At 41.2% G+C, this 23,832-nt stretch overlaps 2 protein-coding genes and 1 long non-coding RNA gene across 5 annotated transcripts in view; 1 reads left to right on the top strand and 2 right to left on the bottom strand.

Moving 5' to 3' along the window:
* LOC135075700 (protein yippee-like) overlaps positions 1–11,426 on the top strand; it is a 187,938-nt gene extending 176,512 nt beyond the window's left edge. For both annotated transcript variants that reach the window (XM_063970157.1, XM_063970156.1), the window contains exons 3-6: positions 925–1,108; positions 3,097–3,140; positions 4,699–4,807; positions 6,964–11,426. In XM_063970157.1, coding sequence (XP_063826227.1) covers positions 938–1,108; positions 3,097–3,140; positions 4,699–4,807; positions 6,964–7,053 — 414 coding nt within the window. In that variant the 5' untranslated portion in view covers positions 925–937 and the 3' untranslated portion in view covers positions 7,054–11,426. The remainder of the gene's footprint in view (positions 1–924; positions 1,109–3,096; positions 3,141–4,698; positions 4,808–6,963) is intronic.
* LOC135075706 (uncharacterized) lies at positions 11,048–14,019 on the bottom strand. 2 transcript variants are annotated; one of them, XR_010258094.1, is made up of 3 exons: positions 13,956–14,019; positions 12,705–12,774; positions 11,048–12,047 (listed from the first exon to the last, which is right to left on the bottom strand). It is a non-coding gene; the product is annotated as an uncharacterized LOC135075706 (long non-coding RNA). The 2 variants fall into 2 exon arrangements; XR_010258095.1 differs by lacking the exon at positions 13,956–14,019 and adding an exon at positions 13,267–13,291.
* Positions 14,020–14,392: 373 nt separating this feature from the next.
* Positions 14,393–23,576, bottom strand: LOC135075406 (zinc finger and SCAN domain-containing protein 22-like). The gene is made up of 3 exons (XM_063969850.1): positions 23,356–23,576; positions 20,103–20,205; positions 14,393–14,538 (listed from the first exon to the last, which is right to left on the bottom strand). Exons 1-3 carry the CDS (start codon positions 23,425–23,427, stop codon positions 14,393–14,395), a joined length of 321 nt encoding a protein of 106 aa, XP_063825920.1. The 5' UTR covers positions 23,428–23,576.
* Positions 23,577–23,832: the final 256 nt, after the last annotated feature.

The raw sequence follows: 23,832 nt of genomic DNA, 5'->3' as shown, positions 1-23,832 counted from the left end.
TGATGCATCAGAGGTTGATCAGATCAGAACTGACACAGAAACTAAAATAATATTATTGTGTTTATCTTTTTTATAATGTCTATAGACATTTTTTTATGATTTATGAGGCAGAAACGATTGACATCATCAACGAAATGGCTTGTCAAATTCAACAATTTGTCAATATGATTTGTAAATGCTCAAGTTCTGATGCATCACTTTACAGCACCTGTTGACCACACGAGCTTTGACTTCTCCGCACCCTCGCTCACCCCGGTAATTTTACCATGAGTTTACATTAAACGTACTCGCTAGCGAGTTTAAGGACGTAGCACACTTATCAACCCGGAGAGGGATCGTAACCGTATCAACTCGAGACGGTCAGTATTCTTTGTATGAAACTCCATACTGCAACGCACACTTATCCGCACCGTAAAGGTACAATTCCAAGACGGGCCGCAGACGCTGCAAAACTCTTTTGCAGTTTGCGGTTGCAGTTTGCGGTCCACGGCCCGTCTGTCAATTGTACCTTTACGTAAACGCCTCGCTTCGCGGTTGACACCGCGCGAAAGGCGATGACAGCTTGCGAAGAACGATACGGTGTCGATTCCTTTCCGAGTCAATAAGTCTGCTATGTCCTTTAGGCTGGTTTTAGTATCGCGCTGACGCACGCTGAACGTCGGCGTTGACAGCCAAAATGTATGAAGTGTCGGCGCCGAGCGGTCAGCGTCACTCAAGAACTTTTCCTTCAATTACATACATTCGCACACTTGGTGCAATAACGTCAGAAATACGAAAAAACATTTATTGCACTTGTGATGTTATTGCACTAAGTGTGCGATATTGTTCTGTCAGCGCCGACGATCAGCAAGCGGTCAGCGTGATTGTAAAACCCGCCTTAATGTACGTCAAACTCATGGTAAGCACACGGTTGTGCTGTGACAGCTAGCAGGCACTCATGCGTGACGGAGTGACTAACCGTGGCGCGGTGGCAGGCGACGCGGGCGGCGGGCCGGCCGCGCGGGCGCCGGTCAAGACCTTCCAGGCATACCTGCCGCCGGCCCACCGCACCTACAGCTGCATCCACTGCCGCGCGCATCTGGCCAGCCATGACGAGCTTATATCTAAGGTGAGTGAGTATGCTTGGAGTTTCCCTGCGTAATCGAATCAGAAATGAGGAGAACCAAAGTGACCAACATAGCTCGCAGAATTGCTAAAATCAAGTGGCAGTGGGCGGGGCACATAGCTCGTAGAGACGATGACCGTTGGGGCAGAAAAGTTCTCGAGTGGCGACCACGGGCTGGAAGACGTAGCGTGGGCAGGCCTCCTACTAGGTGGTAAAAGTCGCGGGAAGAGCCTGGATGCGGACAGCGCAGGACCGTGCATTGTGTAAAACCTTGGAGGAGGCCTTTGTCCAGCAGTGGACGTCATTTGGCTGAAACGAACTAACGAACGAACGAGTTCTTCTCTTCGAGGAGATCTAATCCCACCTCTCATCAGGGCCCGATCTAGGGCGGGACAGCCAGGGCATTTACGTACATTTTTTCATTTAGCCATAGGACGTTCACTGCTGAACATAGGCCTCCCCCAATGCCTTCCATGTTGATCGATTGGTAGCGGCCTGCGTCCAGCGCTTCCCTGCTACCTTTATGATGTCGTCGGTCCTTGTGGGTGGACGGCCTTGCATTTACCCAAGGCGACAAAATCTAGGGCGCCACGCCGGGCGGCTGCGCGTAGGTTAGGACTCACGACTATTCCCACCTCTCCCTCCCATCACTGCAACTCCTGTATAGCTAGAATCTTAAGCTTGGTAACACAAACTTGACCTTCACTGGTTGGGTTTTTATTGGCGGTCAAGCTGTAGATCCTGGCTACACAGGAGTTGCAGCGGTGGGAACGAGAGGTGGGAATAGTCCTGTAAGATATTGACCTCTACTGTGTGCTTACCATGAGTTTACGTTAGGTGTGCTCGCTAGCGACTGCGTAAAAAAATGACATTTAAATGTATGACATATTGTGCAGCGCCCCTAGCGGCTACTTTCAAGAAATAAAATCTTCATATATTTTTTGACGTATTCGCTAGCGAGCTCACCTAGACGTAAACTCATGGTAAGGCACACTGAACTGTAGTTCCGGTACTCCGGTGCACCGGAATTGGGGTTCCCGAATACCAATACCAAAACACCCCAAATCTATGAACTAAAATTACAACTTTCAAATCAACTTTTAATCGAATCCAATAAGTTCATACATATTGTATTTGTGGCAAATGTCGTCTCTAGGTTTAACCCATTTAAAACGTTAACCAAGTTTATGCAAATATGTTTTGGAAGAAAAGTGAATTGTATTTTTACATTATGTAAACCCAGATCTATCTAGCTGGCTCTGCTGCTTTAAAATCGCATCAAATTGTAGTGTTTTAAATTTCAAAGTGTCTGCATAATTTTCTTTTTCTACTAAGACTAGACAACCGTACCAATAAACCTGCTTTGCAAATATAAATTCAAATCAGCTTTTGCAATGTTTAAAAAGTATACACGGTAGTAACATGAAATCATACTTATTTTTATTTTTCATAGGGATTTTGGGGGTGACTAATGATCCTAAACTAATTAAGCTTGTAATGAGTATAACCGCGTGTATTTTCACAATAGCTCAATAGAAGTGAGCTTAATTCCTCGGTAACTACCTACCTATTTACAATAAAATAATTATGTAGAGCCTAAAAATCGAGGCAATATTGTCACGATTTAATAAAATTGCTCACTTGTATCAGATTGATAAAGGTTCGGCCAAACCACAACGCGATCAGCCAGCGTGCAGCGATGGCGGCCGGCTGATCGCATGTGATCGCGTTGGTTTGGCCGAACCTTAAAAGTTTCCTTCCTAGTACCTATTAGGTAATTCGCCAAAATGTTAATGAATAAGTTTGCATGCGTTGACAATGCATTTAAAGTAAGTAGATTTAGCCCGGTATAAAGACTTTTAATACGACTTCACCTTTTATTATAATTTAAACGCCGTAGCTTTTACAAGTGCGTGTGCCCATAATGCAATGATTTTGTTTTGAAACCCTTATTATGCCATAGTTTTAATATATTTTTTGTTGTTTTCCAGTCGTTCCAAGGCAGCCAGGGGCGCGCATATCTCTTCAATTCAGTGTAAGTATATTTTTTGTAGCTAGTAGTTTAATACATAATATTTTGTATACAGTTTTAAGACAATAATAATAGAGTGTAACTTGCTTCCACCTTTGTCAATCTTCATCAATTTCCAGCAGATAAAGTGCAGGTCAAGAAGAATAGCATTGCTGATCAGTGCCCTTGCTTGTTTTTTGTTGTTTTTTTTTACACTCGTGCTTCAACCACACCAACGCGTGCAGATCGCCATCGCCGGCGTGATCACGGTGCGATCATAGGGAAATGACAGGTCGCGTGAACTGTCATGGGTCGCGCGACCTGTCATTAGCCTTTGATCGCGCCGGCGATGGCGATCTGCACACGTTGGTGTGGTTGAAGCTTTAGAGCTAAATTTTATAAATCAAGTTTACCATATCTGGATTCCCTAAAATACTGTCCTATTCCCTAGCTAAGTACTAAAAACCGGTTCACAGCAGTATTATTAAGGGGCAGATTAGAGCAATTACGGGCCCCTTCTAGTTAAGAGCGCGTAAAACGTTTAGCCTGCCCCGAAAGCCAATCTTGGCTGACCTTTGCCTGCTACACCACTCGCCAAGGCCCTTTCAAGCCTTTTCATCAAATAACTTCAAAGAAAAACCAACCACTTTACTTAAGAGCGTAGGTACCTATTATGCCATGTACCTACGTAGGTGTAGTATCTACAACACCTGCCCAGTTGCGGTAGATTGGCTTGAATGATCGTAATAAATGAAGGGCCATCGTATTTTCAAGTCATTAACTAAATTCATTTACAAATAAAACAAAGCTTCGAAATTGAAGCTCCTCCATCCAATAGGTACACAGGCCAGTAGGACTAGGATGCGCGGCTCGATAAGATTTTATCGCGACATTTTATCCATTTTACGCGATATGCCCATACGTGTGTCGTTTAAAATCATCTGTAAGTTTTTATCACCTAGCTCGGCTAGTGGCCTAGGCTGTGCGCCACAATAAAATCTTATCGGCATTTTATCGATTTTAGACGAAACATTTTGTCCCCCATCTATGTCCATTCTGACGCACACCATCTATGATCTGTAGGCCTAGGATGCGCGGCGCAATAAGCGGTTATCACGCCATTTTATCGATTTTACCCATACATTTTGACGTCGATAAAAGTTATCACGGCGCGCATCTTAGGCCTACTGAGCACAGATGTGGATCTGAGGATAGGACGCATCATCATCATCATCATAATTTCAGCCATAGGACGTCCACTGCTGAACATAGGCCTCCCCCAATGCTTTCCATGTTGATCGATTGGTAGCGGCCTGCGTCCAGCGCTTCCCTGCTACCTTTACGATGTCGTCGGTCCACCTTGTAGGTGGACGTCCCACGCTGCGTTTTCCGGTACGCGGCCTCCATTCCAGAACCTTTCTGCCCCATCGGCCGTCAGTTCTGCGTACTATGTGCCCTGCCCATTATAGCCCATGATAGGACGCATACGATCGTTTATTGTGAACCCATGTAATAAATTACTTCTCTACTAGGAGTGCGACAGTACTTTTGTTTTAATGAACCATTCTCTTTGTAATTCCAGTGTGAACGTGGGCTGTGGGCCGGCGGAGGAGCGCGTGCTGCTGACGGGCCTGCACGCGGTGGCGGACATCTACTGCGAGTGCTGCAAGACCATGCTCGGCTGGAAATATGTAAGCAAACCATTATTATGTACTACATTTAAGGCCTATTCAAACCTGAGCGATATTCGCTGCCGCTGTGGGTAGAGGTACATACCGCGCGGGTTTCGCTCAGGTATTTAGTATTAAGTATCGCGGCTAGAGTGACCTGAGCGATATTCGCTGCCGCTGTGGGTAGAGGTACATACCACGCGGGTTTCGCTCAGGTATTTAGTATCAAGTACCGCGGCAATACCGCTTAGGTCTGAACAGTATTATTACAGCATACCCACTGAGTTTTCTCTGCCGCAGACGGTAGCGAATACCGCTTAGGCCTTTATAGGAATAATAGTCACTAATGCTTCAACCACACCAACGCGTGCAGATCGCGATCACGGCGCGATCATAGGGAAATGACAGGTCGCGTGCTGTCATGGGTCGCGCGACCTGTCATTGGCCTTGATCGCGATGGCAATCTGCACGAGTTGGTGTGGTTGAAGCTTAATTTGTATTGAACTTTCTATTAGAGCCACATCAGCCACAGCAAATATGCTACTTTTAGCATCGGCGATCGCCGATTTAGCCGCTTTCTATAGTCTGGTCCGTGAGCACGTAGAATTTTGTCCAATGACCCCTAGCTACCCATCCTTATCGCTCGCGCGTAATTATATTGCTGTCGCGACTGTGCGACTGGCACCCGCAGTGAGTGTGCGAGCGTGTGGACAAAATTCTACGTGCTCACGGACCAGACTATAGAAGCTAAATGCAGCGACCATACATTTCACACCGCACACTTAGGCTGAGTTGCACCATCTAACTTTGACCGTAACTTTAACGATGACCTGTGTTTTTTTATGGAGTTTGACAGATTTTTGACGTTTGCCAAAGTTAAAGTGAGATGGTGCAACTTAGCCTTAAAAACGCCCAACGCAACGCGGCGACTGAGTAGGTATCTTTTCGGAAGCTTGACGCTGCGAGAGCAGTCGCTAAAACACGCGATTCCGATACTGCGTGCAAACGCATGAAGTTCCGAAATCGCGGTGCTGCATCAATACAGTTGGAAAATCGGCGATCGCTGATGCTAAAATTGCATGTCTGCTGAGGCCTTATATCTCGGTAACCAAAAAATAAATAAATAAAGATCTGCAAGAGGTGCAATAAAGATTTTCAATAAATAACCCCCTCGTGCTAAGCTAAATATACTATTATGTTTGTATTACATTACACCACAATAATCAAGTGGCGACGCGATTCAAACAACCGACCCGCGGCAAGGAACAAATCCGCAGGCGGAAAGCTTCCACCGCGGTTCGAACCCGCTAACCATAGCTGACATAGTAACAGAATCATTCAAAGATTCTAATTCCTCAGTCATTAAACCCCACCCCAAGATCACTGGCCTTTTAATCGTTTGGATCTAATCGGAGTTTCATTTGTGACTCTTTATAAATATTTGCCTTTTATCTCTCAAGTCTAATAACTTCGTTATCCTTTTGCGACGAAATTTTCATTGGACTGTTTCTTTTTGAATTTCGCTGGTATTCAGAACAACTGGATAGTGAATAATTTGCGCTTATCAATTATAAAGTTAATGAAACCTGTTGTTATGTAACTGGCAGTATATGCAATTAATATGTCTTTATATTTATAAATAAACTGCTAATTGCTCTGCGGACTGATGGCTCTCTATCACCGCGATACGGTATTGATTGCTTGACCACAACGACCCAGGCGGTTAAATAATAAATAAACGTAATGGTGGCCAGTGTGAGCGCCACTCACTTATAAGTCTACCTTTTAGAGATAGCTCAAACTGAGGGCCATTCCTCCAAAGAAACTCAATATACACGTAGTAATAATTGAGTGAGAAAATCGCAACGAGAGAATCGTGACGAGGGCGTGCATTATCCATCAACACTAGAAAAGAGATTAACCTTTTTATAAAATGTGTTATGAATACACGATAACTCCTTGTAAATTGGTAATATGTACAAACCGGTGAAACGACAATATCAAAATTGTATTTCGTGTGGGCGGCACACGACTTCGTGAAGTGAATACTTAATATGACAAGATGAATGAAAATAGAGTCTATCATTATTTTAGACTAGATACTCAGTAAACCTACCTAATCATTAGACATCTTAGCTAACAATACACAAACTTTACACTTTATATTTTCTTTCCAGGAGCACGCGTTCGAGTCCAGCCAGAAATACAAGGAGGGGAAATTCATAATAGAACTGGCTCACATGGTGAAAGAGAACGGGTGGGACTAGGCCCGGGAGCCGCCACCGGGGCCCGCCGGGGCCCGGGCCCCGGTGGCCGCGGCGCCCGGCCGGCCCGAACATGGCACGAGCCTAGTGGACTAAAGTGCTGTTGTGTGATAGACTGGTCGTGGGAAACCTACGCGTGACGCCTGACAATTCGTAACCCGTAACCCGCGGGGTCAGGTCGGACGGACTGATATGCACCATGAGTGTTCCTTCTCGGCTTAATAAAGGGGCTATGCGACACTAGGATGGGCTCCCGTCGACGAGCGGAGCCCTCGTGATGATGTGGCAGGCGAGTTGAACCGTGAAGCTCGCCTATGAGGTCCTGATTCCGGCGCTTTGCGTCCCTCGGCCGACGTCGCCCGATGTCACCCGAGACATGCAAACGTGCAACGATCACGTCACGATAGCGTGTAATGGTGAGCCTCAGCACGAAGACGACTATTTTTATCACACTAATATTATTATTGAAACGCTGAAACTCACCATTTCACGACGACGCGTCTGAAAAGCCGCTACAACTGTAAAGGTATCTGTTGGAGAGCATTGATCAAGATTGTTCGATATGTAATAGTTAAATTTCTTAGTGATTGTGTGCCCCAGCTTTGCATGTAGCTCGGAGGTTTACGAAGCTTATTAAGACGCGTGTAGAATTTGTGGTGTAGCGTATCTTGATCAACAAGATCTTTGACATTTACCTGTGGGTTTGAACGAGACGCTTACCTTCGATCATTGGCGCTATGGAGACGCATTCTAACGGGTACGCGATGATCAAGTCACGTGACCTGTCGATAGAAGTGTCTATAGTCTGGTCCGTGAGCACGTAGAATTTTGTCCAATGACCCCAAGCTACCCATCTTTATCGCTCGCGCGTAATTATGTTGCTATCGCGCTCGCACACTCACTGCGGGTGCCAGTCGCACAGTCGCGACAGCAATATAATTACGCGCGAGCGATAAGGAAGGGTAGCTAGGGGTCATTGGACAAAATTCTACGTGCTCACGGACCGGGCTTTAGTGCACGTTAGCGTTTCTGCAGAGCCACGAAGCGTCTGGTTGAAGCCAGCGTGCCGCCTTAAGTCTCCGCAGTAGTGGGCTTCGCTTCGCACGCCACGCGCCAGTCAACGTATTGTTATCGTTATACATAAGTTGTCGATCTCAACCGCCCGTCGAGGGCTCTGGGTTTAGAATTTATACTAATTATAATTTGTAACGTTTGATTTCCGCCGATTCGGCGCATCGCGACGGTCGTTAGTACATCGTAAGTTGTCTTAGTTTTACATTATGTACTGTATTAAGAGAACACTAATACTTTCTCTTGTCCCCTTTAACCTGTGATAAGTATGTTAGTATAGAATTTTGGATTTCTTGAACGATTTTTTCAAGAAGTTGCTCAGAGGTATCAGATGTATGTTCCTAATGATTTCAGCTGTACAATTTGCTTTTTTTATTTTATGAGGAAACTAGTCGAAAAGTGGATGTGTACTGGAAGGGATCATTTCCATTTTGTTTTGCGCCTGATTTAGTGATTTTTTTATTTTTATTTAATAGTTAATTTCGACTGTTCCTCCTTTGATTTTGAGACGTTCATATTGACAAAATTGATTAAAAAAAAAGGTTTTTAGTTTATATTTCTTAAACACGACTAGGTAATAGAAAATCTGAGGACTTTTTAGATGATGGAGAGAGAGAGATGTGGACAGTTTTATTATTCATTTATTGTTTCCATTGAAATGTATTAATTGTGCGCCATTTACCCGTATACTTTAACTGCATGGTTCATTTATAGTCTTATCTTCGTAATAAATTGCATGGGCTTTGAGTGTATTGACTGCTGTGGTCGTACCGAGTCACCGACTTGTATCGATGCAGAAATATCGAGTCGAGATGCGACTGCCCAGGAAAAGACGTCCGACATCACCACTATTATATCGTTAATTAAAATCGAAGTACTTCTATTAATTCTACGCAAGAACTTCAGCCGTCGCATACCATAATATATCAAGAGCGTTGATAACTGCCATTAGTATATACCTACGTTTGTAATATACATTAACTTATAATAATACAAATTCAACGTAAGTGACGCTCGTTTGATGTTTAAAATGTTTATTTTTACAATAACTAATAAATTAGAATGCTACATTAGACTCGGATTTGTTTAGAGATAAGTCGTTCGTCTATTGTAATTTTCTTTAGTCTAATCTGGTCACGGTGATCGGTTTAACTAAATAGTTTGACGTTTTGGAAATCCAAGAAATCCTTGCAAATGGGGCCATTCTCGTTGATTGCGAAGTACAGTCGAGTGCAGTAGATATGGACCCACAGGAATCCTTTTACGGAGATAAATAAGGATATGAAGTGGATATCTATTTGTATACCCGACTGTACACTTAACTGTCAAACAATTTAGTTTATCGTCACCAAAACCGGCCATAAAAGACGTATTTGTGACGATACGAACGAAGTGTGACCATTAAAGTAATATAACACCAAATATATTGTAATAGCTAAAGTGATTTGTCTTATGAACGAGTTTTAAATAATTAAACAAGAGTGATTTTTGCGTCTATTTCATTATGTCGAATGAAATTTATGCAAGAATAGCTCTTCGCAATACAAATACCGAATGTTCAAATATCATGCGACGTGTTCGAAACAGATACGTCGTGAGAGTATCATTAATCTGTGTGAGATGATAAGGTTAATCGATAAACGCATCGCAAGTTCACTTGTTTGTTATATGTAATCGTATTAACTGTTATCATAGGGTTAACTTAAGGATTCTGATGCACAATGTTCAGGGAAAATCAGTGACGGTGAAAACACAACCCCATTTTTAATTATAATAGATGTTTTTTTACATGCGAATAATTGAATATTGTTGAATGTAAACGTATAGGCGTGAGGCCTTTTTCTGTCTTCGCTTTAAACCACTGTAAATGATTTACATAACAGAACTTGTAAGAGAGATAAAGACACCAGAGTCCAAATTGGGTATCCTTGGCAAAACGTTATTTTAGATTCAGGGTTAAAGAACCTAAGGCATCCCTAAAGGGAACTAGGCTCTCCAATTATTCATATTTATTAAATTCTTCTGATTATTTCGTGCTGGTTCAATGACAGTTAAATCTAGTTGCGGGAGTAGACAAAATCAATAGAAAGGCGTACTTGCAAGTTGCATTGGTGCGAACAAGAAGTGAGAAATTAGTCCCAATTTTCTTTTATCTGAAAAACATCACATACAACCCTAAAAAATAAGAACCCTGGGAGCTGTTATGTACATTATCTACTTCGTGGTATATACACAGGGGTTTACAACAGTTTTCTACATCCATTCGTTTAAATTACGGTGCACGCTTCACTCGCGAGCACAGAATAAGGCCGACATTTTCATCGTGAACATTATGCAACATTATAATCGAAACTTATTGAGATTGTCACAGTAGTTTAGATTTAACACTCTTAGACCTATTTCTCCTTGATCTTCAAAGCCGACACTAAAAGCCCCTTTATTCATAGAAACCTGCAAGTTTTTTGAAACACTGTTTTGTCCCTTTTCACTGCAGCTAAATTGTCATTTGGCAGAAAGTGACAAAGCATTCATTAATTTTTATGAACAAGGGGGTAATTCGATAGTTTGAGAAAAAGAGATGGAGCTAGATTTCTGAGGCATAATTAAAAGTATTTTTCTACTTGATCGTATAGGGATGCTATTAGATATTTTTGGACCATTGTTAAGATTAAAAACTATGATCAGTATTCGTGGAGTGAGGGTAAAGAATATTTAATGTTAGATTCCGTGGATGTCGTTTGAAGTGGTTGGCGAGATTAGAGAAACGCTTTCTATAGCTCTTCGACTTGCACCCACACACTACTACCTAAGTATACCACCTCTTGACGTTTCTGAGGGATTGTTCTGTCTACAGACTTCTAACGTACATTCCAAGCAAATATTGTCTACAAAAACCAACTCGAGTCAGAAATGTTTGAATTTGTTAAAAAAAGTCTACACACGACAGTGTTACCCAAAATATTTATGGACTACCTTGATGTATTAAAATAATGGACAATCTTTTAGAAATGTCGAGAACAAAGGTCTTGGAGTGTTAACTAATGACCAAGATAAAGGACATCGTATTTATAAAAGGTGCATTTCACAATGTACGTGTACATTTCGCATATTTTAAAAATAAGATATCCCGGTAGGTGTTTACCAAGAAACCGCTTAATATTTTTGTATTTTCCTAGTATGTAACGAAGCATTATAAATTCGTGGTGTCTTCTAACGATTGTGTATGCATTATGCTATAGATGAATATATCGTAAACATTTGGTTGAAATAATAAGTGCGTAATAAAACACTTTTTCGTATTAAAACCGTTGTAATTTATTTACAATATAAATATCCCTTACAAATATTTATGTATTCACAGAACACAGTATTTCATTTATCTATGTACATTTTAAATTCAATTTTTAAAAAATCAGCAATTATAATTTAATTCATTTGCAATCGAGCTTAATTTTTTTAATTCAGTCTAAGTTTGGGGGAAGACCCAAACCTGCTTGCCTCAGACTGTAGTTAAAATCGTTTGTAAGCTTTAAAACTAGACCTGAATATAAAATTTTCAATAATTTTGAATCGATTCATGAGAGTAGATTAATAATTCAGTGTCGTTCCAAAACCTATAGTGATACAAATAAAAATCAATCATATAGACATCATCAAATCAGACATCAACAATTCATACAAACAATCTTTGGAAGTTGAGTGACGGACTTGAAAATAACTCACATGGCTCTCAGCAAGACGTGGCTTCTACCCTTTAAACGTCGCTGGCGGTTAAAGGGTTAAACCCTTAACCCTTATAAGAGCTCCTCCGGCTATAAGCCATGTATGTCTGAAGACAAGTTGATGAGCGGAGTGTCAGACTCCAAAATTTCCTTTGCCTGCTGTAACTCCCATTCCGACATGGTTGGAAGTGCTTTGAAGAACATCTGGAACGAAATACATTATAATATTAGTAACAACAAACACTTTTTTGAATGCCCGTTAAAAATATAGCTGTATTATACATTTGCTTTTGCCCGCGGCTTCACCCGCGTGAAATTTAGTTTGTCACAGATCGTCATAAATTATAGCCTATTGATATTCTGGGTTATAAACAATAATACTGTAATGTATCATCAAAATCCGTCCAGTAGTTTTTACGTGAAAGAGTAACAGGTTAACACCCAAGTGACCCAAACATGCACACAAACTTTCGCATTTATAATACTAGTAGGATATGTGTATTATCGCGAGAGTTAAGGAGATTAATTCCCGATTTCACCATCAATTCCTACATTTTAAGTGACCCCTTTGACAACAAAATCCCTATTATTTGTTACCATAGATAGGGGTCACTTAAAAATTAGGGATTGATGGTGAAAACGGGCATTACACAAGCAAAGATTTTCGCCGCGCTGACGTCTTGCGTAGTCTGACTGACAAAATAATGTTTTTTGTCTCACTTGCGCATAATATCTAGCAAGAGCGAGGTAGCTAGTAATGTGACAATGTGTTGTGTGGTCTTTATTCAAATATTATAATGAAAGTAAATAAAAGCTTGTAAAATATGACGAAAATATTATAAATAAATACGACGAACTCACCTTGCGTGTCATCAACGTTAATCCGTGTTTCTTCTTCATGTGATCTCGAAGTAACGACATGCGTGGATATCTGTAAAAAAAATACATTTCAATTTTCACAATCGCTTTTACATAAATTAAAGACGCGAGCGCACGGGTGACTTTTGTCACCGTGGCCATTATGTTTTTTATTTTACTTATTTATTACATATTAACCGTTACATCTCTGATTAAATACCTAGTGTGATTCCATAGATAAGAATAATTTCTATCTGTCTCTGTTTTTCTCTTTAAAAAAGGGTAAAAGAGAAAGATAAGTGTCACGGTGACAAAAAGTCACAGAAAGACGCGTGGAATTTTGTCTGTCACAGAAAGACTATCGCGCGCGTCCCTGTTTCAAAGACCGGGATAAAAACTATCCTATGTCCTTTCCCGGGACTCAAACTATTTCTATGCCAAATTTCATCAAAATCGGTTCAGTGGTTTAGGCGTTAAAGCAAGACAGACAGACAGAGTTACTTTCGCATTTATAATATTAGTATAGAAGTATTGATAGCTCTTATCACAAGCGCATAAGACGTACCTCTTGGGGCAGACCTGGCAGGCGCGACACAGTTGGTTACGTCAGCACTCCAGAAGTCCAGACTAAGTATTGTCGTTGGATAATCATTCTTATTACGAGCACATAAGACACCTTTTTTGGATGCAGTGGTTAACACATTAGACCAAGCGTTGTTGTTGGACAACCGCTGTTATCACGCGCCCATAAGACCTACCTCTTGGGGCAGACCTGGCAGGCGCAAATATACGCGACCCACGTGGTAAGTATGAGCAGATATGACACCTGAATACTCAATATTTTATTGCATCCATTATGTACTTAAAATTAGAACATTATGGGCCCTGTAGGGCACGGCAATTAGGAGAGAGGAAGACCACCCTAGATCAAACGAAAAATGTATCAGAAGTTAGAGTTTTTTACGAATGTTGATTCTTCCTCTTTTGGGTGCAGTGCAAGCTAAACGTTGTTGTTGCACAATCGCCCTTATAACAAAGACACAAGACACTCTCCCTCTCGACAGCTGTCAGCACTCCAGCTTGTAGTTGAATAACCGCTCTTATCACATGCCCATAAGACCTATCTCTTGGGGCAGACCTGGCAGGCGCAGGGCAGCGGCAGACGCGACACAGTTGGTTACGTCAGCACTCCAGAAGTCCAGACCAAGTATTGTCGTTGGATAACCGCTCTTATCTCAAGCGCATAAGACGTACCTCTTGGGGCAGACCTGGCAGGCGCAGGGCAGCGGCAGACGCAGGTGCACGCGGCACACGTGGTAAGTATGAGCAGATATGAGTAGACAAGCTAAGCGTTGTTATTGCACAATCACTCTTATAACAAAGACATAAGACACTCGCCCTCTCGACAGCTGTCAGCATTCAGATTGTAGACCAAGCATTGTCGTTGGATAATCGCTCTTATCTCAAGCCCATAAGACGTACCTCTTGGGGCAGACCTGGCAGGCGCAGGGCAGCGGCAGACGCAGGTGCACGCGGCACACGTGGTAAGTATGAGCAGATATGAGTAGACAAGCTAAGCGTTGTTATTGCACAATCACTCTTATAACAAAGACATAAGACACTCGCCCTCTCGACAGCTGTCAGCATTCAGATTGTAGACCAAGCATTGTCGTTGGATAATCGCTCTTATCTCAAGCCCATAAGACGTACCTCTTGGGGCAGACCTGGCAGGCGCAGGGCAGCGGCAGACGCAGGTGCACGCGGCGCACGTGGTGGTTCAGCGCGTTCTTGGTGGCGTAGCGCTGCGGACACAGCGAGCAGCCGTACTTCGGTATCGCTGTATCAAAACATTAATAATATTAATAAATATCCTTGCACATTTTACACTGCGCTTCTAGTCCCAAACTAAGAAAAGCTTGTACCTACTATGGGTACTAGACAACAGATATAAACATATTTAAATACTTTTTTTTTTAATACATACTTATTATACATAGAAAACACCCAGTCCAATACAAACAAATATGTTCATGCACACAAATGTTTGTACTGGACTGTACCGGAATAGTAGTCCGTTTCGAACCACTACACCAAACGGCCGACAAACGACTGAAAGTATTTACATAAATCCGCTATACAGGGTGTTAGGTAAATGGGTATATCAGCCGACACTAGCCCATGTTAACATGGGCATATAAATGGTATGGTGAAGTCAGAAATTTGATATCATCATTTTATTTTTTTTAATTTTCATACAAAATAAATTTTATAAAATCCGATTTGTATGAAAGATAAAATAATTAAAATGAAGATATCAATTTTCTGACTTCACCATACCATTTATATGACCATGTTAACATGGGCTAGTGTCGGCTCATATACCCATTTACCTAACACCCTGTAGAAGGGGTGGCCAACCGGTCGATCGCGAGCGCGACTATTAGTCCAGTCGATCGTGGCCAGGGCCGTCTTTAACCTACTAGGGGCCCTGGGCATTTAAAGATTTTAAGGATTAAGGGGGGCCATTCTCATCTGGAAAAAGGTCTTATTAGCAGATGGGGCCCCCTTCAGTCACGGAGCCCTGGGCACGTGCCCAAAGTGCCCAGTGGGAAAGAGGGGCCTGATCGTGGCAAGGCAAAAAATACTACATGATTGTGTACTAAACTATGCTGTTTCATTTAAGATTTCAAGAAGTATGTAAGTGGTAGATGCCCAGGGTATCGTTAGTAAACAGTAGATCTTATGTCTAATCAAGTTGGCCACCCCTGATTTATAGGTTTAGCACTTAACTCAGTCCGTGTCTTAGGTATGGGGCGACACGGGAGTGGTGACATTTACATATACTCAACATCAAATAAACCGCACCTTCCGCGACGCGAACTTTAAACATTTTCTTCTGACACAATCATGGTACCCTAACAATATTGGTGTTATTTGAAAGCCCTATAAATATCCTTAAAGAAAACACATTTAATTTCTTAATAAATGATTAACAAATACCATAAATGTGACTTGAAAAAAGACCTCACTTTGGGCTCACCTCTGGGATCAACTAGACCAATTTTTATGGTTATAAAACCAAATTATGATCTCACGTGTCCTCTTTAACAGATGGATAGCGATTAATTCCAACTTAACAGTTTTATAGCCATAAAAGTTGGCTCAAGCGTAACTACCCATTTTTTGAAGAAGTGGCTCTGGATCCTTCTGAAGACACATTTTTGGGGTAAAAACCTTTCCTTTAATAAAATGAAGTTTAGAACTAGGCTTTAAAATGGTGCCAATATTGGTGAGAAGTGGGGATGCATACGTTTGAAAATGCTCGTCGCGGGAGGTGCGATTTATTTGATGTCGAGTGTATTATTATGACGTAACAACATACAAATCTAAAGTCGACGTTTGACGACTCAAATACACTCCCATACTGCTCCCATACCTCGGGCACTGATTGAGCTGAAGCGCTAGACGTATACATTTTTTTTTCGTTATTTAATTCTTAAAAAGGCTGTACAAAACTTGCGCGGGTCACAGAATGGAAAGAAGCTCTACCGTAGAGCAGCGATGTGCGGCAGTTCGATACAGACACAAGTTTTACGTTGTAAACGTACAGCCTCACGCTGTATGCCGCGTCAAAATGGTTTACTGTAGAAATGTACTGTTTTGGTTTCTTTCAAACGTTGAAGTGGGCGTATGGCCGTCGATAGAAAGGACATTGTCAGAAACCGCCTAAAAAACCGCCCAAAAACATTAACCCATCATAATTATTTTCTATTTTTTTTAATACATTAAGCACCCTTTCGTTCTAATGGACACTTAAGCATTGAAAAATTAAATAAATAAGTCTTTTAACGTTTATTCTATAATACTATTACAACTTCCGGACGTTTTGGTGCGTGGCATGGTCTAAAACCTATCAAGTTCCATAATTTTTGCCGATAAAATCTGTACGAGGCATTACCGTACTTTATTGCTGGGAGTCCATGTATAGTGATGTTCCTGCGGCCATCATAGACAATAAAATATCGATTTTGAAAATAAAATAAATCGATTAAACTGCTTTGAAGACTAGATTTGCGTTAAAAGCTAAAAAGATATTGACACTATTACAAGAAGCTATCTAAAGTGTCCAACTGGTCGAAGGTCGTAAATAAAATAAAAATAATTAGGACCATAAACTGATATTCATGGTATCATAACTGTAAAAGTGTCAGAATCCGATGTTGAATCCAATGCCAGTTGAAGTGTGAGAAACATATATCAACCTAGTATAGTTGCCAGTCTCTCATAATCTATGCCAATGAGGGTTTTCGCGATTGAAAAATCCGCCAGATGGCAATACGTAGACGTGAGGTCCAAATGCTGCATGATTGGTTATTTTTGACATGACATTGACAGATATCCACCAATCATGCAGCATTTGGACCTCGCGTCTACGTATTGCCATCTCGCGGATTTTTCAATCGCGAAAACCCTCATTCATAGCACATTAATAATAGACCAAATGAACTTTTATAGATTGTGAAAGAGAAGATAAAGATTTTATTATTTTATTAAAATCTTGCCACGAAGTAGTTTTTCAGTAGAAACCAGGATTGGATAATCGCTATACAGGCAAGTATCAGAACATTTTATAAATATTTTTAATCGATTATATCCTTGTGAATCGTTTTAATAAATTGTCATTTTACTTTTTCAATTAAAACTTTTTCAATCCCTAGTCTTGTCAAACTGTCATAATGTCAACAAATTATAAATGTCACGTCAGTTGACTCAATTTCAGTCTTCTGTGCGTTTATTGTATTTTTATTTCAATGAAATAGTGCTAAAGGGTTAGTACTAAAAGTGAAAGCCTTTTTTCAGAAAGAAAACCAATGTGGTGCCCTTATTATTCATACTGTTTGAAAGTTACAAGTCAGTGATACAGAGTTGCCGACATTATAACTCCGTAGTGATACCATACCAAAGAAGTTTTCCTAAACACACACACTTGTGTTATTTTTATATGTGATCAAATAAAAAGGATTAATTCTACTGCTCAAATGGAATAACTTATCCCAAGAGACCGAATATAAAAAAAAACCTCTCCATAGAAATTATCACCATCACGAGGATGTGAATTTTTTTGAGAATTTGATATTGGTCCTGTAAGAAAAGTAGTTGTATTTCAGTAGTAGAATCAACCCTTCTTGTTTCATCAGCAAGAGTAACTATAAAAACGCCCTGTAGGTAGGTATTATTAAGCTGAAGAGTTTGTTTAGTGTCAAAGACTGTCACACAGTGTAACTTAAATTGGCATACCTATTATGATAATGAACATAAAAACTTAAATAAATATTTATGTTAATATTTTTTCTATTTATTTATTTTCCCAAAGCTTCACAGTGACAGCTGAAACAGCAATACTGTTGTAAAACTAAACTTGGAACAAACTGTTACAAATATTTTACAAATTAAAATAAAACCGCATGTTGCTTTACTTTCTCGTATAGGTAATAAATGTAATTAATGGCTAGATTATTAATGTTACTTTGTTACCCTCAATAGTGAGGAGATCTTATAAAATGGTAACCCTGATTTTCATTGTCATTCAAGTGCTCTTTCTTCGCATAGGCTTCTGTGATTTGGCCAAGGGCCACACACATTGCGATAACATTATGCGACATTGATTTGACAGCAGCGGAGTGAAGTCTTGCGACTATGCAAAATGATACCCTGTAATCGTAGCGCATATAGACATAGACGGGGCGGGGCACATAGCTCGTAGAGCTGATGGCCGCTGGGGCAGGAAAGTTCTTGAGTGGCGACCACGAGCCGAAAGACGTAGCGTGGGCAGGCCTCCCACTAGGTGGACCGACGATCTGGTGAAGGTCGCGGGAAGTGCCTGTATGCGAGCGGTGCAGGATCGGTCTTCGTGGAAATCCTTGGGGGAGGCCTTTGTCCAGCAGTGGACGTCTTTTCGGCTGAAACGAACGAACGAACGATACGTATTACCACTATTTACCAGACATTACTATTTATTGCATACTCGCCGGATTACACGTAGGAGCACGCCCGTTACAGCTTCGGCCTTGCATTATTATAAGATCTTGTTCCGCCCTTTTTCGAACTTCCTCCGTGAGAATATCCCCGCCGAATTCTATGATGAACCTATCAAAAGTCATATTCTGCAATGTCAACCCACCACAAGGTGGACCGACGACCTGATAAAGGTAGCGGGAAGGCGCTGGATGCAGGCCGCTACCAACCGTGCGATGTGGAAGTCATTGGGGGAGGCCTATGTTCAGTAGTGGACGTCCTGTGGCTGAAATGATGATGATGATGATGAAATGAATGAAAATGACAAATCTTCGAACGTGTATAATACCGTGCCAAAGTAATCATATAATTTTGGCACCTTAATAACTGTTGCCGTTTTTGTTGTAAAGATCATGCAGCGCTACTTGCGGATATTATTGGAAAGAAAACTATGTGGGCTCTAGATCTGAAGCCGCTTTAACGAACACGAAGTGCTCATACAATGCGGCGTATTTTCTTCCAGTCTTTAGTCAGGACTTTAGTCGAATTAAAACCCCGGTTGAACGTGATATAGCCGCACTAGAATACGATGCTTTTTTGCATAATCGCAAGACTTCGTTCCGGTGTCGACCGAATGTTATCATGATGTATGTGGCCCAGGGGTTACTGTAGCCGCTAAGGTTTAAAACTTCTTGCTTAAAATATTGTAGTCTTTGGCATAGACTACGACGGTAGTCATGGAGATAGGAGTTTGTTATCTCGTGTCAGATGTAAATGGTGAAAAGAAAACTCATGATTCGTGTTATTTTTATGCAATATGTAGGTATTTTATAAAAGTGGAACCCCGAGTGATCTCCAAAACCTATTCTATTATTATATACGATTCGGCTTCGATATCTATAATACAATTTCATGTGTCAGATGACAAGGGTGGAAACAACCTACGATTCATGTTGTTTATTTACGTGCAATATGTGGGCATATTATAAAAGTGGAATGCCGAGTTGTATTTCTAAAACTTGTTCTATTATTTTATACTATTTGGCTGCGACTCGGCGTGACGACAATACAAAACATTTTTCGCGAATCGGTGTTCATACATTCACACAATACATTAGACGCCATGTTGTCATAAACGACATATTATAAAATCGCTGTGATTTAATATTCTTAATCATTAATTTTATGGCAAGTGTCCATCAGGAATCATTGTTCTTACACACAGAATCGTATTATTTCGCTTTCGGGTAGTAATATGTCAAAATTGTTGGTTCTTAGGCGAACAATGTATGGAGAACGAACATTGTCCTTTCAATTGAAGGTCGTTTAATAGGAGACCGTAGCCTAATATGATAAATAATAAATCGATATGGCAATGTAAGTTACCTTTATGAGTGTCCAAGTGCGCGATGAGCGCCGCCTTGACCTTGAAGGCGCGCTGGCAGTGGTCGCAGATGTACTCCTCGTCCGAATGCTTCTTCAGGTGTCTCTGCACAACACATCCTTCATTCACACCAGGAACTACATAAGACTAAGGGGCGTCCATTAATTACGTGAGACAATTTTGGCTATTTTTTAACCCCCCCGCCCCCCTTGGTGAGATTTCATGAGATTTTGCCAGACCCCCTCCCCCACCTAATCTCACGTGAGATTGTCCAAAATGCCTATTTGCAATGTAAATGAGATAAACCATGCTTCGAAAATATTAGATTTAAAAAAAACCAGACCTGCGTAAAAAAAATAACTGAAATGATAAAACAAAACAATTTAGGCCCAGTTTTTTACTTTTAGTACAATTTTTAACTATTAGTTTACTTACATTATGTTGTTATTATTTAAGTGCGGATCTAAAAACTGGGCCTGTGTTCACAAATGCTGATGGAGGATTTACTCTGTTTGTTGTGGAAAAAAATTACGTGATATTTCTAGACACACCCCCCCCCCCCCCTCTCCCCCACGTGAGATTAAGTGAGGTTTTTCTGGACCCCCTCCCTCCCCTAAAAGTCTCACGTAATTAATGGACGCCCCCTAACCTCCTATATCCTTTAAGCCTAAGCGCAGACCACCGACTTCTAGTTGGCCGATAGTTGGGCCCGATTCTAATTTGTATGAAGAATCGGCAGAGACCAAGTCGGTGTAATGTGCGCACTTTCATACATCTCCATACTGATCAACAGCCCGGCCAACTATCGTCCAACTAAAAATCGGTGGTCTGCCTGCGCCTAGGGTAATAGGGATGTTTCCTGGGTAAAAAAGCAAGAGTTTTAATTAGTCCATCAGTTAGCTTATCAAAAACTAATCGACACGTATTTTTTACTTTTTAAAACTAATGAAAATGTAAAGAGATAAAGCGTGCCAAAGTTCTAAAGAAAAGGCCCCTGACGTCAGTGAGTGCGTAAAATTGCAGCACTTTGTGACGTCGCGCAGAACTTCAACGCACTATAACTTTGTAATTGTTTGATTGACGATTAAAAATATACGTGTCCAATAATATTTTTTTTTAAATTTAAGGATTAAAAAAAATTTTTTTGGGAACTAGCCTATTCATCATGGGTTCCATAAGTGGCAATCATTGTGAGGTCCGGTTTTTTTTCATAAAGATCGATAACGGTCGCAGTGATACTACGACTTTATTGAACTACACTCGCGAGCAAAAGTATGGAATCACTTACATGAAGTTGTTTCCATGCGATCTTGTGTACTAACGAATTTGTTAGGAACAAAAAAAGTAGCACCATTTTAAAGATTAAACTTTTATCTTTAAATTGATACTAAATTCGTTTAAATCACACCAGTATTTAAAAAGATATCCCGGCTGATGTGAAGAAGTAACGAAAAAGACATGTATGAACTGTTTGATACGTCGCGAGTTGCGGCCTATTTACCCTCTATAAAAGCACGCGTTTTCGGATTTTTGCTTTCACACGTTGATTCATACACATCTCCGCTTCTTTTGACTCTTTACCTGGGATTCTACACCTTCAGAAGCAGCACAAATCGTTGCACTATTGCAAGAAGGGCTCAGCCAGCGGGCTGTCGCACGTCAGCGCCACATCAGCCAGTCCTGGGTTTCGAAAGTTTTAAGACGCTTTCGGGAGACTGGTGGCTTTATCCCGAGACCAAGTTCTGAACAGCGCCTGCGCACATCGCAGAGGGAAGACCGTTTTTTCATGGCAACCTCTCTATGAAATCGTCATTTGACTGGAATCGACGTCCAGTAAGAGCTCAGAAATGTTCGTAGGATAGCTGTTAGCGAGTAGACAGTTTGTCTAAGACATAAGCAATAGAATTTAACTCCAAAAAGGCCTGCCACAGGCTCGAAACTGACGGCAGGTCACCGATAAGCACGATTTCAATTTGCTCGTACACATCTCGATGTTAAGTCGAGCAAGCCACCCCCATAAGCCACTGTTTCAGCGAACCAGCACTGCACAAATCGCTCCTCAGGCCGCCTATAAACCCGACCTCTTCGACTGCTGCCCTGCAAACACAGTTTGCATTCATCGGAGAACAGAACTCGCCTCCATTACTCGCCTTCCCATCGAGATGTGTACGAGCAAATTGAAAGGGTGCTTATCGGTGACCTGCCGTCAGTTTCGAGCCTGAGGCAGGCCTTTTTGAAGTCAAATTCTATTGCTTAAATCTTAGACGAACTGTCCACTCGCTAATAGCTATCTTACGAACATTTCTGAGCTCTTGATGGACATCGATTCCAGTCAAATGACGATTTCATAGAGAGGTTGCCATGAAAAAACGGTCTTCCCTCTGCGATGTGCACCGGCGCTGTTCAGAACTTGGTCTCGGGATAAAGCCACTAGTCTCCCGAAAGCGTCTTGAAACTTTCGAAACCCAGGACTGGCTTATGTGGCGCTGACGTGCGACAGCCCGCTGGCTGAGCCTTTCTTGCAATAGTGCAACGATTTGTGCTGCTTCTGAAGGTGTAGAATCCCAGGTAAAGTGTCAAAAGAAGCGGAGATGTGTATGAATCATCGTGTGAAAGCAAAAATCTAAAAAAGCGTGCTTTTATAGGGGTTAAATAGGCCGCAACTCGCGACGTATCAAACAGTTCATACATGTCTTTTTCGTTACTTCTTCACATCAGCCGGGATATATTTTTAAATACTGGTGTGATTTAAATGAATTTGGTATCAATTTAAAGATAAAAGTTTAATCTTTAAAATGGTGCCACTTTTTTTGTTACTAACAAATTCGTTAGTACACAAGTTCGCGTGGAAACAACTTCATGTAAGTGATTCCATAGTTTTGCTCGCGAGTGTAGAATAGCCGCTCAACACAAATAAAAAAATTGGTCCGGTTTACACCAAAGCGGAGAGAAGAGCAAAAAATCTCGCGGCACATTTTCTATAGTATCATATCATATAATGCCAAAATCGTAAATTTAGTAATATATCATATAATGCCAAAATCGCGAAATCTTATGCGTAGTACGTATACATCGATGATATTTTTTATGTAAATAATTCAAAACAAATCTCTTTTTTTCTCTTAACTCCAGGGATATATTTCAGTGCGCTTCGGTTTCCACATTAGTATAGGCCTGAGGAACAAAATGCACTATGGGTTGATTCTGGGCAACACTTGTTCCAGACCCTGGCACTATGCTTTCAATCAAACTCACTGTAAGCGCGGCGGCCGAGGTGTAGGCGCTGGGACATTGGTCGCAGCAGTAGGGACGCACGCCAATATGCATGTTCTCATGGGCGACCAAATTGTTCTCAATCTTGAACCTTATGTTTTGGACACTAAAGTTCAATATATGGTGGCATCAAACTCACTCGCAGCAGTAGGCCTGCACGCCGCGATGCATGTTCTATGCGCGGCCAGTTTATTTTTGATTTTGAGCCTTATGTCTTGTACACTAAAAGACAATGCCGGAAATTGGCGTCTTTTTTTTTCGCGCGGCCAATCGACCAAACTTTGTTTTTTGATTACAAAATAGTGTAATAAACCAAACTTACTATGGCATGTATGCCTCTAACTCAGTCTGAACTGAGTTACGAGCAAATCTAGTACCATGTAAAATCATTAAACTTCTAATGCTCGTAACTCAGTTCAGACTGTCATAGTAACATACATGTCATAGTAAGTTCGGTTT

Source organism: Ostrinia nubilalis, chromosome 10, assembly GCF_963855985.1.
Source record: "Ostrinia nubilalis chromosome 10, ilOstNubi1.1, whole genome shotgun sequence".
Classification (NCBI taxonomy): domain Eukaryota; kingdom Metazoa; phylum Arthropoda; class Insecta; order Lepidoptera; family Crambidae; genus Ostrinia; species Ostrinia nubilalis.
The sequence above is the reverse complement of the archived record's forward strand: the minus strand, read 5'-3'. Positions and strand labels throughout refer to the sequence as shown.

Coding starts and splice junctions, on each gene's coding strand:
- LOC135075406 (XM_063969850.1), bottom strand. CDS start 23,427: ATGCATATTGGCGTGCGTCCCTACTGCTGCGACCAATGTCCCAGCGCC. Junction 20,206..23,355: donor CCTCGGCCGCCGCGCTTACA/GTGAGTTTGATT, acceptor TGTGTTGTGCAG/AGACACCTGAAGAAGCATTC. Junction 14,539..20,102: donor GCACTTGGACACTCATAAAG/GTAACTTACATT, acceptor GTTTTGATACAG/CGATACCGAAGTACGGCTGC.